This window comes from Euleptes europaea, chromosome 2 (assembly GCF_029931775.1).
Source record: "Euleptes europaea isolate rEulEur1 chromosome 2, rEulEur1.hap1, whole genome shotgun sequence".
Taxonomy (NCBI): domain Eukaryota; kingdom Metazoa; phylum Chordata; class Lepidosauria; order Squamata; family Sphaerodactylidae; genus Euleptes; species Euleptes europaea.
Window position 1 is genome coordinate 71,216,898 of NC_079313.1, and position 14,402 is coordinate 71,231,299.

The window sequence follows — 14,402 nt, forward strand, 5'->3', positions numbered from 1 at the left end:
CCATGACACTATAGCACTTCCCAAGAAGATGACATCCTTTTCCCCTTTAAATCACACCTCCTTGCACTAATTATTTCACACATCAGAATAGCAGTTCTAATTAGAGCGATGGTTTCATTAAATGAGAAATATTTTCTTGCAGCACAGTTGTACTATGTCAGTTAGGATGATGTGATCGCTGCCCTCTATAATGCACACAGACAGAGTCAACCTTTCCCCATTAGTAAGTTTAACATGGTCAGAAACACAGTGTGCAATATTATCTAAACAGTCTGTTTGGCTAAGATACAAAACAGTATTGCTTGTAATTAAATTCAAAGTGTTTAGGGTGGGTTTGGTTGACTATTTCTCCCATCACATTACAACAAGGGTAAAACATCACTGTGCAGTAGGGAAATATACCCCTAGAATGAACACAGACCTAATACAGTTCACCCAATATTTAATAAAGGGGCCATTACTCAGTTATGAGTAATATCTATTGAAGTCAGTTCAGGTTTTGCCTTGTGGTGCCAAACAGAGCCACAAAAATAGGTAGCCAGCTAGCTGAGTAGGGTTGCCAGGTCCCTCTTCACCACTGGCAGGAGATTTTTGGGGTGGAGCCTGAGGGGGTGGGGTTTGGGGAGGGACTTTGATGCCATGGAGCAGGGGTGTCGAACACATTTGTTACAAGGGCTGGCTATGATATAAACGTCACTTGGTCAGGCTGGGCCATGCCTCACCAGCTTATATTGAGATGGGGTGTTGTTTTTTTTGCCTCGGCTGGCTCATGGGCCGGATAAGAGATCTCAAGGGGTTGGATCTGGCCCATGGGCCATATGTTTGACACCCCTGCCATAGAGTCCAATTGCCAAAGCTGCCACTTTCTCCAGGTGAACTGATGTCTATTAGCTGGAGATCACTTGTAATAGCAGGAGCTCTCCAGCTAGTACCTGGAGGTTGGCAACCCTGTAGCTGGGCCACTTGGCAAGAAACCTTGCAACATCAATGTCCACAGGTCTGTGGATAGATGAGTTTTGCACAATTATTTTTTTCTTATTTATTTAGTATATTTTTATTCCACCCTTCTGCCAAGGGGGTCAGTGTACATAATTCTCCCCTCTTTCATTTTATCCTCACAACAGCCCTGTGAGTTAGGTTAGGATGAGTGAGTGTTACAGGCCCAAGGTCACACAGTGATCACACACTCCACCAACATCTACCAGTCAAGGAGAAATATACCAATGCTGCTCCTGTGAGTGACACATGAGTGCACCCAACTGCCATCCATCAAAGCAGCCACAGCCTCCTGATGTCATGCAACTGTCAGTCACATGTCAGTGGAGGGCAAGAAGGCAGGAAGAAAAAAAGTATTTTGGCTACATTTATTTCCAAGAAGATGGCATGAGCAGCAGGAGCTCCAGAATCAACATACAGCAGCAAGCTGTACAGTAGGGTTGCTTTCGCTGGGTTGGGAAATACTTGGAGATTTCTGGGGTGGAGCCTGAGGAGGGTGGGGTTTGGGGAGAGGAGGGACTTCAATGCCATAGAGGCCAATTGCTAAAGCAGCCATTTTCTCCAGGTGAACTGATCTCTGTCGGCTGGAGATCAGTTGTAATAGCAGGTGATATCCAGATAGTACCTGGAGTTTGGCAACCCTACTGTGCAGACATAGGTTCAAGTCCCTGCCTGCAGCTGAGTTCCTTTGCCAAGAAACATGGCCAATCTAATCTCAGCTTTCCCATATTCCCATAGCTCACTCAGCAAAGGCAACCATGATGGATCTCACATGATGCCTCCTGCCAAGGGTTGACATCCTGCCCAAGGTGGGAGATGGTAGTACCAGAAAAGGGGACTGTAGACTATGGTGCAGCTACAAGGGAACACACAACTGCACCCTCACCAAAGATTCTGACACCGCTATCCCACTATAGCTCACTGGTGCAAGGCACCCATATGGCAGGTGGGAAGCATGGGTTTGAACTAGGAAATGCTCACAAGATGCTTTTCCACTATTTTTTCACCTGACTCAGCACTCTGAATCATGTGTGATTAAAATCCCATGACCACATCATGAAAATTGCTCCTCACAATATGAAGTTCCAGAAGACCTTTCCACAGCATGAAAATGGTATGTGTGTGCCAGTGAAGGAAGTAATGTCACAGAGCTCTCACTTCAGATATGTTTCTGTGAGCCATTCCTTAGTATTCTTTTGTATGGCGGGAAGTGCCATATTTGAGTAGCTGCTGTAAGCTGTTCCCCAACTACAAAGAGCCAAGTCTTATATCTCAAGTGACATGTTTCTGAATGGGTGACCCACTCCTTTTTTACTTAGCAACTAACATTTTAGTTTTGTTTTCTTTACCATTTTACATTCAGTAACATGGCTGAGAAAACATCACTGGCTTGTGTAAACTGAAGTCTGTGGGCATATAGCACTGGAATACTGAACAAGAAATGAGGAAATTATTAATGATTAAGAAAGGGGAAAATGCGCCCTGGCGGAAACATATCGAATAGGAGAGGCATTTCACAAGTGGCTTTCTCTCTAGAAGCTGAAATGCCTAAACGGAGGCTATTGTACTTCGGTCACATTTCACAATTCTTCACAGACAAGAGTCACAGGAAAACACAATAATGCTAGGAAAAGTTGAAGGCAGTAGGAAAAGAGGAAGACTCAACATGAGGGAGTGACTCAGTAAAGGAAGCCATGGCCCTCAGTTTGCAAGATCTGAGGAAGTCTGTTAACGATAGGACATTTTGGAGGTCATTAATTTATAGGGTTGCCATAAGTTAGAATTGATTTGGCGGCACATAACACATACACATCTTATATATAACATTAAAATGTGTGCAGTCATCTCCCAAGAAGTGATGAACATCTCAGTTTCTTCTGAAGCTAGAAAAACACATGAAAAAAAGTAAAGGTGAAGGCCAAATTCGTCTCACAGTTTCATCTTGTCACCTCCATGGAAGTGACTAGAGATTGTGCAAATGAAGACAGCAGTTACTTGCAGGTTGTTTTCCTTTGCAAGTGCCAACTTCCTTTGCTTGGCTAGTGACGCACCTGCTCTGTCTCCAAGTGCAGTAAACAGAACCCAGTGTAAATAGGAGGCCTATTGTATACCCCGTGTGGAACAGAAGGCTGGCTGTCATGCAAGAAACCGGGAATAAACCAAAAACATTAAAGAATGCTTTACCAACCCATGTGCTGAAAATGCAGCAGGAAATCTATCAAACTGATTTTGAAAAGAAAGCATTCTAAGTCATTTAGGAAACCATGCACAAGACTGCAACACATTTCCTCTTTCATAAGAAGAGATCCTACAGGCTGTTGAGAGAACTCATGCAGTTTGTTATTGCCTGTGATTTTTTTAAAATGGCTTTGCAAAGAGATTTCCAAATGTCTTTAAAAGCAGCTATATATATATATATATATATATATATATATATATATATATATATATATATATATATATATATATATATATATATATATATCTGGACTGATGCACTAGCATATAGTGCTACTGTGTGACACCTTGTGATGGAATTTGTGTTCGTGCAAAAACAAACAAAAGGTTATAGCTGACGTGTTAACAAGATTCTCTGATATAGGGACTACCCACTCAGCGTTGTTTGGCACTGCTGAATGATTATTCTTCCAGAATTACCTGGAAGCAGAACTGAAACTGGGCTTCCACATGGCAATTTATACATCACTATGTTCCCATTAAAATGCATCCTTATGGCTTATATCCTGTTGTATGTCTACTTTGAAGTAAGTCACACATCTCCCTGTGATTTTCCTGGCACTTTATGCATGGCCGTTTCCCTCACCATCACCCCTCCAACGACTTTGGGTCTTTGATTTGATTATGCATGCTGTTTCCAACTGTCAGAGGTCACTTCGGCTCTCCCCCTGTGTTTTCCCGCGTTTTGCCTGCATTTTCAGAGACCTGTCTTATCTCAAATTGGAAAACATAGGCAAAACACGGGGAAACGCAGGGGGAGAGTGAGGTGACCACTGATGGTCGGAAACGGCATGCATAACCAAAACAAAGACCGAAGTCATTGGAGGGGTGACGGCAAAGGAAATAGCCATGCATAAAAGGCCCTATTGTTTACAGACTACCGTATATACTCGCGTATAAGCCGAGTTTTTCAGCCCAAAAAAAGGGCTGAAAAAGCCGGCCTCGGCTTATACGTGGGTCAATACGGTAGGGGAGGGGGGAGGAGGGAGGGGGAGGAGGGAGGAGGCAACTTACCATCGCCGCCATCGCCGCCGCTGCTGGGCCCATGCGGCTTCGCCTGGCCAGGAGCGCCCTGTGAGGGGCTCCTGCAGCCGCTCCAAGGCCGCGCCGCCGGGCGCGCCGGGCTCCCCCCGGGAGATATGCTGGACATAAAGTGATATAATATTGAATCGAATTCTAGAGGGAGCAAAACACATGCGGAACTGATTCCCCCCCCCCCAAGCAACAGGAACACACAAGGGAGGAAGATGAGTATGTGGAAAAGCCCAATGACTCACTGCAGTTCCACACTAGAGAGCCAGTGTGGTATAGTGGTTAAGAGCGGTGGACTCTAATCTGGAGAACCGGGTTTGATTCCCCACTCCTCCACATGAGTGGCGGACGCTAATCTTGTGAACCAGTTTGGTTTCCCCTGTTACACATGAAGCCAGCTGGGTGACCTTGGGCTAGTCACAGCTCTCTTAGAGCTCTCTCAGCCTCACCTACCTCACAGGGTATCTGTTGTGGGGAAGGGAAGGTGACTGTAAGCCAGTTTGATTCTTCCCTAAGTGGTAGAGAAAGTCAGCTTAGAAAAACCTCCTCCTCCTCCTTCTTCATAGCTAGCCTGGAGAGGACCCTGGTATCTTTCAGTTAGAAAATCAAAATTGCTCTATCCATACAGACTTACCAAATATACATGTGAAAAAGAAATTAGCAGTTTGAATTTGTGATTTACTATATGATTTTCAAAATCAATCAAAATCAATTAAAGTCCATCTCTAGAACCCAAATCCCCCCCCCCAAAGTTTAGCTTGCATTTTCTATGACTGATGTTGCATAAACTGTTGAGGTTTAGCTCTTGTAGTTCTTCAGTTTTCACTCAGCCAACCATGCAGACAGCATGGTTAGATCCCTGAAGCATTTCGCTCCAGAATGATCACTGCCTCATGTCTGGACTGATGCACTAGGAAGCAGGCTTAAGTCTTGGGCTCAAAACTAGATGTGATTCAGTAGTGCTATGTGTTTAAATACAGAACCTGTCCCAGTTCTGTAGTAAGAAGGGTGGGGTGGGAGACTAATTTAAAAAGGGAAATAAGTTATGCTGAACTTATCCATTTGAAGCCCTAAACCTACTATTTTTACTTGGTTATTTGTTTTTGACTTGTATAAAATACATCAGCTGTAGGTCAGATGTACGAACATCACATTAAATAAAATAAAAGCAGATTGTATAAAAACAGAAGCCTAAACGTGCTATGAAAAAGTGTTATGATTAAACCCCACAGAAACATCAGGTGTTCACACCACCTTTTGGAAGTGTGAGCCTGAGAGCAAAGTTCCCTTTTTAATTCTTCATTTTGAAAGCTATAGCAGCTGGCTGTGTTTCAATGACTTACCAAAAACTCAGTTACATAGCAGAGTTTATTTAAGGTAAGCCTCACAGCCACAGAGAAGATTGCCTTGTGAATATTCATAGGTTGTCTAACTGACATTGCTTTCGGTATGAGAAGCATGATGTGGGCTGTCCACACAACTAATTACAAATTGTGAGCAATGAATCAGAGCTGGAGGTTGCTTCTGAATCAGAACTTAAGCTCCATTGACTCAGCCCCTCTCCAGCACAAGTTAATGGGCGCATAGATGCAAAAGAGGATTTTGTCTCCCCATGTAATTAGAGGGAAATTAGTGAAAATAATGAATGGTTGAAAATCCCAACTCTCCTTTGTCATGGGTAAAATGCATTACTAATAATGAAGTGTGTGTTTGTATGTGTGCAAAAAGAACTGATAATAGAAAACATTTCTGAATGATTGGTTTGCTGAAAATGAACCTAATATAAACAAATAGATAAAAATATAGGTAGATATCTTAAGACTGCAGACCTCAGAACACTTGCCTGGGAGAAAGCCCTGTTAAATAACATAGGGCTTACACCTGAGTAGACCTGCTTAGGATTGCTACCTTAAACAAACATTTGTGCCCTTCTAATTATTGTGATATAAATAAATGAATAAATAAATTTTATTTGCGGCTACCATGCCAGAAAAACAGGTAAAACAGAAACTGACCATATTCTAATTATTATGACTGCAACAACCAAGATTCTTAAAACTGAATGCTAATGCTCCACTGTAGTGCAATATATTGTGTATACCCTGGGCAAAAAGCACTGAATTATAAGCCGAGTTGCTTCATCATTTTGTATCTCCCGGCTCCCTCTGCTGGATTGGGATGTGTGTATTATGTTCTTGGACATATATGTCTTCCAAAGTTAAAAGCTGAACAACTGCAGTCAGGTTTCTTGCTGATGGATACATTTGTAGTTGATTAATCATCTGCATTCTAGCCAGTCATAACTAATTGATTATATTTAAATAAATGTTGTAAGTGACCAAATCTTAAATACAGGCACCTTTCTGAAATATGAAAGGAAGTTTAAACTTATAATGTAATAAAAAGCCCACCATCATTGTTAGAAAAAAATCCATCTTTAATTTTTAAATTTTAGTTCTCGGTTACAGCAGAACCAATAGCTTAAAAAATACACAAGAGTGTAACTAGCAGCCCTTCTAATTAATCAACAACATTTTCAGTTAATGTATGTATTGAAAACACTGCTGAAAGCTTGCAGCCCTACTGTTATGCAGCAATCATATTGTCTTTCCCTGCACTCCAAGAAAAATTCTTGTACACAGCCCCACCACTGCAGAGACTGGGCATGGCAACATTTAGAAGCTACTGTCACTGGTATAAGAAACTGAGCTAAAACACACACACATCAGAATCAATGCATTCATCAAATAGTACTCAGCAAGTTGGTGGATGTGAACATGTACAAAAAGAGCCACTGAGTAGCAAGCACTTCTGAACCTGGCCAACTCCAGTAACCAATGTACCCATTTGTAAAATTCTAGAACAGGGATTGACGACAGTCTGAATCCAGAATAGCACTGTTAAGACTAGCTGATTTAATTCATAGAACATAAGTCTTTCTAAACCAGGGTTCCCCAATATGGTGCCTGTGGGCACCTTGGCACCCACCAACACCTTTTCTGGTGCCTGCCAAGTGGGCGGGGCTGGATAGAACTTTTAGGCTAGCAAGGCTTCTGATTGACTCTTGGAGATTTGATTGGCTGTGCAGATTTTTTTAAATGTTACTTTGGCAGCAGCTGCCACAACAGCACAAGGATCTGCACTGTGTTGCTGAAGTTAAGCTGTGGCAATCATTTTTGTGTGTGTGTGAATGTTTTTTTTATTTTTCAGTACAATAAAAAAATACAAAATACAAATATTACATAAATTTAATGCATGGTCCACTACAGTCATAGCACTATAATACTGACATGTTTTGTAATTGGATGATCATAACATTTTATTTCCTTAATTATTCTAGATATGATGTTAATAAAAAAAGGTAAAGGTCCCCTGTGCAAGCACCGGGTCATTCCTGACCCATAGGGTGATGTCACATCCTGACGTTTACTAGGCAGACTTTGTTTACGGGGTGGTTTGCCAGTGCCTTCCTCAGTCATCTTCCTTTTACCCCCAGCAAGCTGGGTACTCATTTTACTGACCTCAGAAGGATGGAAGGCTGAGTCAACCTTGAGCCGGCTACCTGAAACCAACTTCAGTCAGGATCAAACTCAGGTCATGAGCAGAGCTTGTACTGCAGCTTACAACTCTGTGTCATGAGGCTCTTATGATGTTAATACCAACATAATATTTATCTAAACAAATAATCTCTAAATATTCTTTGGCCCTGTATACTTATTTTAACCAGAATTAAATGCTATCACAAATATGATATGGTGCTTAGTTAACTCAAGAGTGCTAAATCTGGTACAATCTTATAACATAGCAGTTTCTATTTATACAATCTTTATGAAACATATACAAAATAAGGTTCCCATTTTTGTTGAAATGCATCAGTGGATCTTTTGTTTATTTGGTTTGTCAACTTTGCCATCACTGCATATTCTGCTAATTTATTTTTTCCGATCTTCGATGTCTGGGCATTCTTCTAACTTCCACTTTACTGCAATAACAACTCTTGCTGCTGTAATCATATATCTAGTCAGCTCCTCCATTGGCATCCTAATAGTTGACGGTAAAATTCCTAACAACATAGTTTTAGGGTCCATTGTAAATTTCATCTTTAGAATTTTTTGCATTTCATAGTGAACTTCTGTCTAGAACTTTTTAAACTTCTTAAATGTCCACCATGCATGGTAGAACGTCCCATCAGTCTCCTTACATTTCCAACAATTACCATTTGACTCCTTATTCCATTTTCTGGATGTCCTTTGGTGTGATGTACCAAAAGAAGAACAGTTAATACCAGTTTTCTCTCAAAGCTTAATGTGCTGTAAATTTAATTGATTTGGTCCATAGCTGCTCCCACTGTTGCATCGTGATCTCCTCTCTAAAATTCTGCATCCATTTCACCATACAAGGCTTAACTTGTTCAGGTTCTGTGTCATATTTAAGTAATAATTTATAGATCTTTCCCAATAGATGATCCTTATTCTTGGTGACCAATGTTTCAAACTCTTGTCAGTTTGCTGGTTACTAAACAGTATTTTCTTAGTCTTGATACCAGTTGGCAATATGTAACCCATTCTACATTTTTATTCTCCTCGATTGTCTGCCATGTTTTCCCCCCATGTGTTTTGATCATTTCTTGATATGGTATAATTTCTTTTTCTTTCTGTGCTATTATAATATGCCTCTATTGGCGACATCATTGGAGATGGTTTGGGACGTATAGCCCATTCCTAACCTTTCGGTGGCCGGGGATGGTGTCCCACCGGCATAAAGGCCCGTGCCGGTGTTCCGGGGGGTGTTATGGGGTCCTGGGAGGCATTCCTGGGGCATTCCGGCGGGAGGAGCTGCCATTAGGCAGCCTCCTGTGCCCTTTCACCCCTGGATGCCGGTGCCGAGAACAGCGTTGCTGCGCCTGCTTTTTAGCAGGCATAGCCTCGCTGTTCTCTATGGGGTGAAAAACCCCATTTAAAATTTAAAAAGCCTTTAAAAGGCTTTTTTTATTTTTCAGTGCCAGGGAAATGGGTTAGGAGGTGCTGCAGCGGTGCCTCCCCCACCCCACCACCTTGAACGCTGAACTCTCAGGAATGGACTGTCAGAAGTAACACTGTCTGGACCAGGGGCCTTCCCTAGTTTCAAACTTGCAATTGCTTGTGTAATAATTTATTGTATTGTTATACTTTAGTTGAGTGCCTCTTTTTCCTCCACTGAAAATGACTTTTGTTGATTACCTTACATGTAATCCTCTATGCCGTCTTGTGTAGTTTGGTTGTTTTTATACCGTTTGGAGAAGATTGAATAAAATTTATCCTTAATATCCTTTAGTATATAACTTGTTTCATTATTCCTTTGAACTACGATTATCATTCTCTTTTCATATTCTTTTCTCTAATAATAAGCAAGATACCTACCTGGCTTGTTGGCATGTTCAAAATACTCCTGCTTTGCAAATTTAATTTTGTTATACATTTATTCTGTATTCAACAGGTCCAACATATTTTTGACCTTCTTTACGTCCTAGAAACTTCTGTGCATTATTTATAATGAAAAATTCTTTTAAGTCTTTTTTTGCATTTTTGAGTATTGCCTCTTGTTGAAACAAATTGTCATTAAGTCTCCATCCTCTGATGCTTATTTCCCCATTTGTCCACCCCACTCCAAGAGGATTATGGTCTGCAAATGTTTTTGGTAAAATTTCAGTGCTTTCATTTTGTTGCTGACTCCGCCTCCTGCAACAGCGATTTTGTGGCAGACATTTTGTTGCTGCGCCCATCATTCTGTTTCAGAATTCGAAATGTGCCTGCATGCTCAGAAAGATTGGGGACCCCTGTCCTAGACTATAACCTGTTTGTTCTGCTCAGAAGTAGAACTGATGAAACAACTGAAGACAGTTACTAGAAAGTTTGCAATGGTATTCCTGCACCTTGTTTTTAAGAGGACATTTTCCCATAGGTAATTTTTTTTTACACAGGGAATTTCACCAGTAAGCACAGATAAGATTTTGGCTTCAAATAAAAGTAATTACAGTCCATAGAACTGGGAAGGTTGCAATTTGTGTTCATGCCAATGTGTCTGTTTACAAGCTTAGGTTGCAAGTGTTCTGCATTCACAGTCCACACTTTATCATATTACAACTCCCAGTGCATAATCTTTCTTCTCTTACAGGGCCACTCAGATAAAGACCTACTCCTGGGATAATGCCCAAATTATCCTTGTTGGAAACAAGTGTGATATGGAAGATGAAAGAATTGTTCCTTTTGAAAAAGGAAAACATCTGGCTGATCAGTTGGGTACATGTTAAAGTTTGTCTCTTTCTCCCTATCTCCTTTCTTCAGACCTTCCCAGATGACAAAATTTTAGTTGAATGAACAAAAATTACCCATTTGTTAATCCTGATATTTTAGCTATGCTTCTGTTTTATCACATGTGTACATTGTCCTTCCATCAAGGAACTCAAGAAGTATACATGAAATTTACCCCATTTATATCCCATAATAACCCTATGAGGTAGGCTAGGCTCAAGGGACTGACCTAAGGAATACACTTAACTTTCTGGCTGTGGGGTCTTGAACAGAGATTCCCAAAATCTAGATCCAATTGTCTTACCATTACATACTATATAGTCATCTTGTTTTAGGAGGCTGTCACATTCCTCCAGTCCTGGATATTTTGTCCTGGGGGGGAAAGCAAGTCATCCCCAGCTAATGTTTTCATTGCCAGTGTAATTGCTGCAGATAATTCATTTACGTGAACATCATGAAGGGTGTTTGGCTATTGTCTATGAAGTCTATAGTGATGGCCTGTAAAATGTTGTGAAGAGCAACACAGTTACCTCCCACAATAAGCTATTCCCTCATTTTTTCTATAGGGACAGCATATTGCACCACTGATGGTTCGAGCATGGAACTAAGATAATATTCTTTTTAAAATCCATCTGGGCAGGTCCACGAGCACATCATCAACTTCTGTCCTCCAGCATTTGTTTTGATCTCCATTTTGATCAGGTTCTCTTCCTTTTGCTTTCAAACACTCTCAAATCCCCCCAGTCCTCTTCCCTTGCACCTTATTCCCCTTTCAGCTACCATCCCTTATCACATCTTTCCTCTGTCCCATTGTTGTTGTTGTTTTTTACTGTTGCCTTTGTTTACTGTCTTCAAACTATCCCCATCTGGTTTTTACCATTCCACTGAAACTGTTTTCACCAAGATTCTTATGGTCACCTTTCAGGCATATTATGTGTGTGAGCATAAAATGAGGAAGTGTGAATTAGTTGTGCTTCCTTCCTTGTACATGTCATCTTTGACAATAGAGATCATACCTAAAAAAGATGCCCAACCCCAAGGGATTCTTCTGGATCTGGTTGATCCAGAAAAGAGCACAGCAAGATTATCACTAATTTTTCTTCTTCTGTAAATTTAAAAGGGTTAGATTAGACATGAAGTATCAGATCCATGTTTAGGATCTTCTGTATGTTTTCATAAGTTAATTAGGAGCTCCCCGCAGCAGTTTTGAAGAGGGTGTTTATTCTTTTCCTTCTATGTCTTTTCTCAGACCACGTTCATGCCACCGTCACTCTTCCCCCACCTGGAACTATCTTCTGGGAAGGAAATATGTAGATACTATATGGGTACCTATGTGTTTTTGCCTTCAGTACAATAAGAGCTCCAGGAGGACAACTGGCAATGGGAAAATGACACAAGGGGGAAAGACTAACCACTCCCCCAGCACTGTGACCCCAGTATGCCCTTCCCCTGGTGGGTGCTTTTAGACTTTTGAAAAATCATGGGCAATCTACTTACAGATCTCCTCAGCTATGTATAGTTTGGCTCAAAGGAAAGGCCACAAGAATAGCATAGTGTTACTGCCCAAAATTTGCTGATGAGTCATGTACTAGCTAATCCTACCACATGTTGGTTGGAATCCACCAAACTTTTTAAATATCATTGGAATCAAAGGGCCATAAACAATTTACTGTGTACTGGAATAAAGCCTTGATTGTGTTCCTGAAAGAGGTGAGACTATGAGTTGTTTGTCCTCTTACTGAACAGCTGGTTCCAGACCTCATAGCTATTAAAAAGGTACAGTATGACCACTGGCTTGAGGAAAATGCTAGCTAAGATCAAATACATTAATTTGGCATAAGCACATTTGCCTGATGTATAAAATTTCTACCACAAGTTTTAAAGAAAACAAATGGCTTAAAATGGAATTACAACTAGATCAATATACATTGAAACCAAAGATCTAGGTTTTAAAACAAAATCAAATACTAACCTAAACTGAAACATCGTGCAGACTTAAGGAGAGTCTCAGTATTCAGTTCCATTCAGTTGGAACCACCACAGAGAAGTCCATGATTCTCACATCACCCAGTTTTTAAAAGGAAAGGACTTGAACAAGGTCTCCCCTCACTGCCAATGCATCTGGCTCAGAGGGTTCATATGGAAAGATATGTCGTTTAAGTCATAGGGGCCATCTGAAGGTAAAAAGGTAAAGGTGCAAGCATCGGGTCATCCCTAATTCCAAGGAATTGCCCCTGCTCTTTCCCCTTCCCGAAGATATTTATTGTTACAGTGGAAATCCTTTCTTGTAGATAAGAAATGAGTAGCAGCAAAGGGAACCAAAAGAAATAATGTTTTTTTTTCATAAGGTTGGAGTTAAAGGGCAAGCAATTACTTAAAGGGCAACACAGGTTCTTCCGTGACTGATAATATATAGAATTCAGAGTTCAGAATAAAGATTTTATAATTACCAATGGCATATTTTCCATCATCATTTCTCATGTATCAGGCATGGCATATTTCCTCTTTAGTTCTATTTTAGTCATTTTCAAAACAAATACAAATGACATTATGACAGCAAATTTTTAAAAAATATACAAAGGGTTGAAAAGACAGCACACCAGTGGCACACGTCCATCCTTACAAATGTTTGTTATGTCTCATTCTGTCGAGTGAATTGATTTATGCTTAAAGGTGTACCTACAGCAGGGTCAGTTGAAGGCCATCTGGGCTTAGTGGGATTTATTCCCAGATAATTGTGCCTAATGTCACAACCAAATGCTCTAGTTTAGAGTTTTGAGTGCATAGATTTCCAGGATGGAGAAGGGAGGGTTGGTTCTTGTGCTGACACATCCCTTTTGTGTGTATGCTTGTGCGCATGAACAGAACTACTTTCCCTGTTACTGTACTTTGATGAGGCCCTTCCTCATCAAAGTACAATGAGGAATATGTGTGGGTGAGAAAATAATAATGGCTTTGGTTTACTGGAGAATTTCTGTGCATGTAAGCAGGGGAGATTTTGTTCAATTCCTCCTCCCCACCACAGACCTCCAGCTGCCCCTTCTTACTGTTCCTGTAGGGAGCGATTTCCACCTAGGAGCTGTATTTCTTGGGCATTTTGGACTGCAGCAGAAGCGGGGAGGCAGGGAGATTGTGTTCCTCCACACAGAGAAATCCCTTCTGCTTGTAGAAAGCTCCCAGTGGATACAAACCTTTATTTGCAGCTCTATTCTAGGTTTTATTCAGAAGTCCCATTAAATCAAATAAGTTAAGTAGTGTGTTAGTTACAGCATTAGTATTTTGTGGTGCTTTTCTAGAACTACTCCTAAATAAGTGTCCCTATTAATTGGCTTTCTATGCAGCTAAGATTTTGCCTTGCTGGCAGCCCGAGTTATTGGCAGTTTTGCTGCTTTGTTTGAATTGCAGGAAGCATCTACATGATTGTTTGTTGTGGTATCTACAGAACAAGGCTTGAGATTTTAAAGGATTTACAGCAACCATTTTCAAATTGCATTCTGGGAAACTCTGGTGTTCCTCAGAAGATTATCAATAAGGATCAACAGGCTTGGCCAGTACCCCAGATCAACTTGGTGTGAGCCATAGAATATGGCCTACTATCCTTTGTGGCACACTGCAGTTCCAGAAATAACAACAACCTTTTATTTATATCCTGCCCTCCCCTGGCAGTGGTGGGCTCAGGGCGGCTAACATCTTAATTAGGTATCAATGAGGAAAAGGTTCTCTAAAGGTAAGGTGGTTTGAAGTCAAGAAGGATATGTAAGTATTCTGAGTCCTCTTGCACTGAAACACTATGTGGTGTAGTATTAGAACAGCAGACTACAACCTGGGTTCAAATCCCCACTCAAG

General features: G+C 40.9%; 1 protein-coding gene across 1 annotated transcript in view; it reads left to right on the forward strand.

Moving 5' to 3' along the window:
• RAB3B (RAB3B, member RAS oncogene family) overlaps positions 1-14,402 on the forward strand; it is a 63,039-nt gene that overhangs the window by 45,376 nt on the left and 3,261 nt on the right. Inside the window, exon 3 of the mRNA XM_056844198.1 lies at positions 10,420-10,544. Coding sequence (XP_056700176.1) covers positions 10,420-10,544 — 125 coding nt within the window. The remainder of the gene's footprint in view (positions 1-10,419; positions 10,545-14,402) is intronic.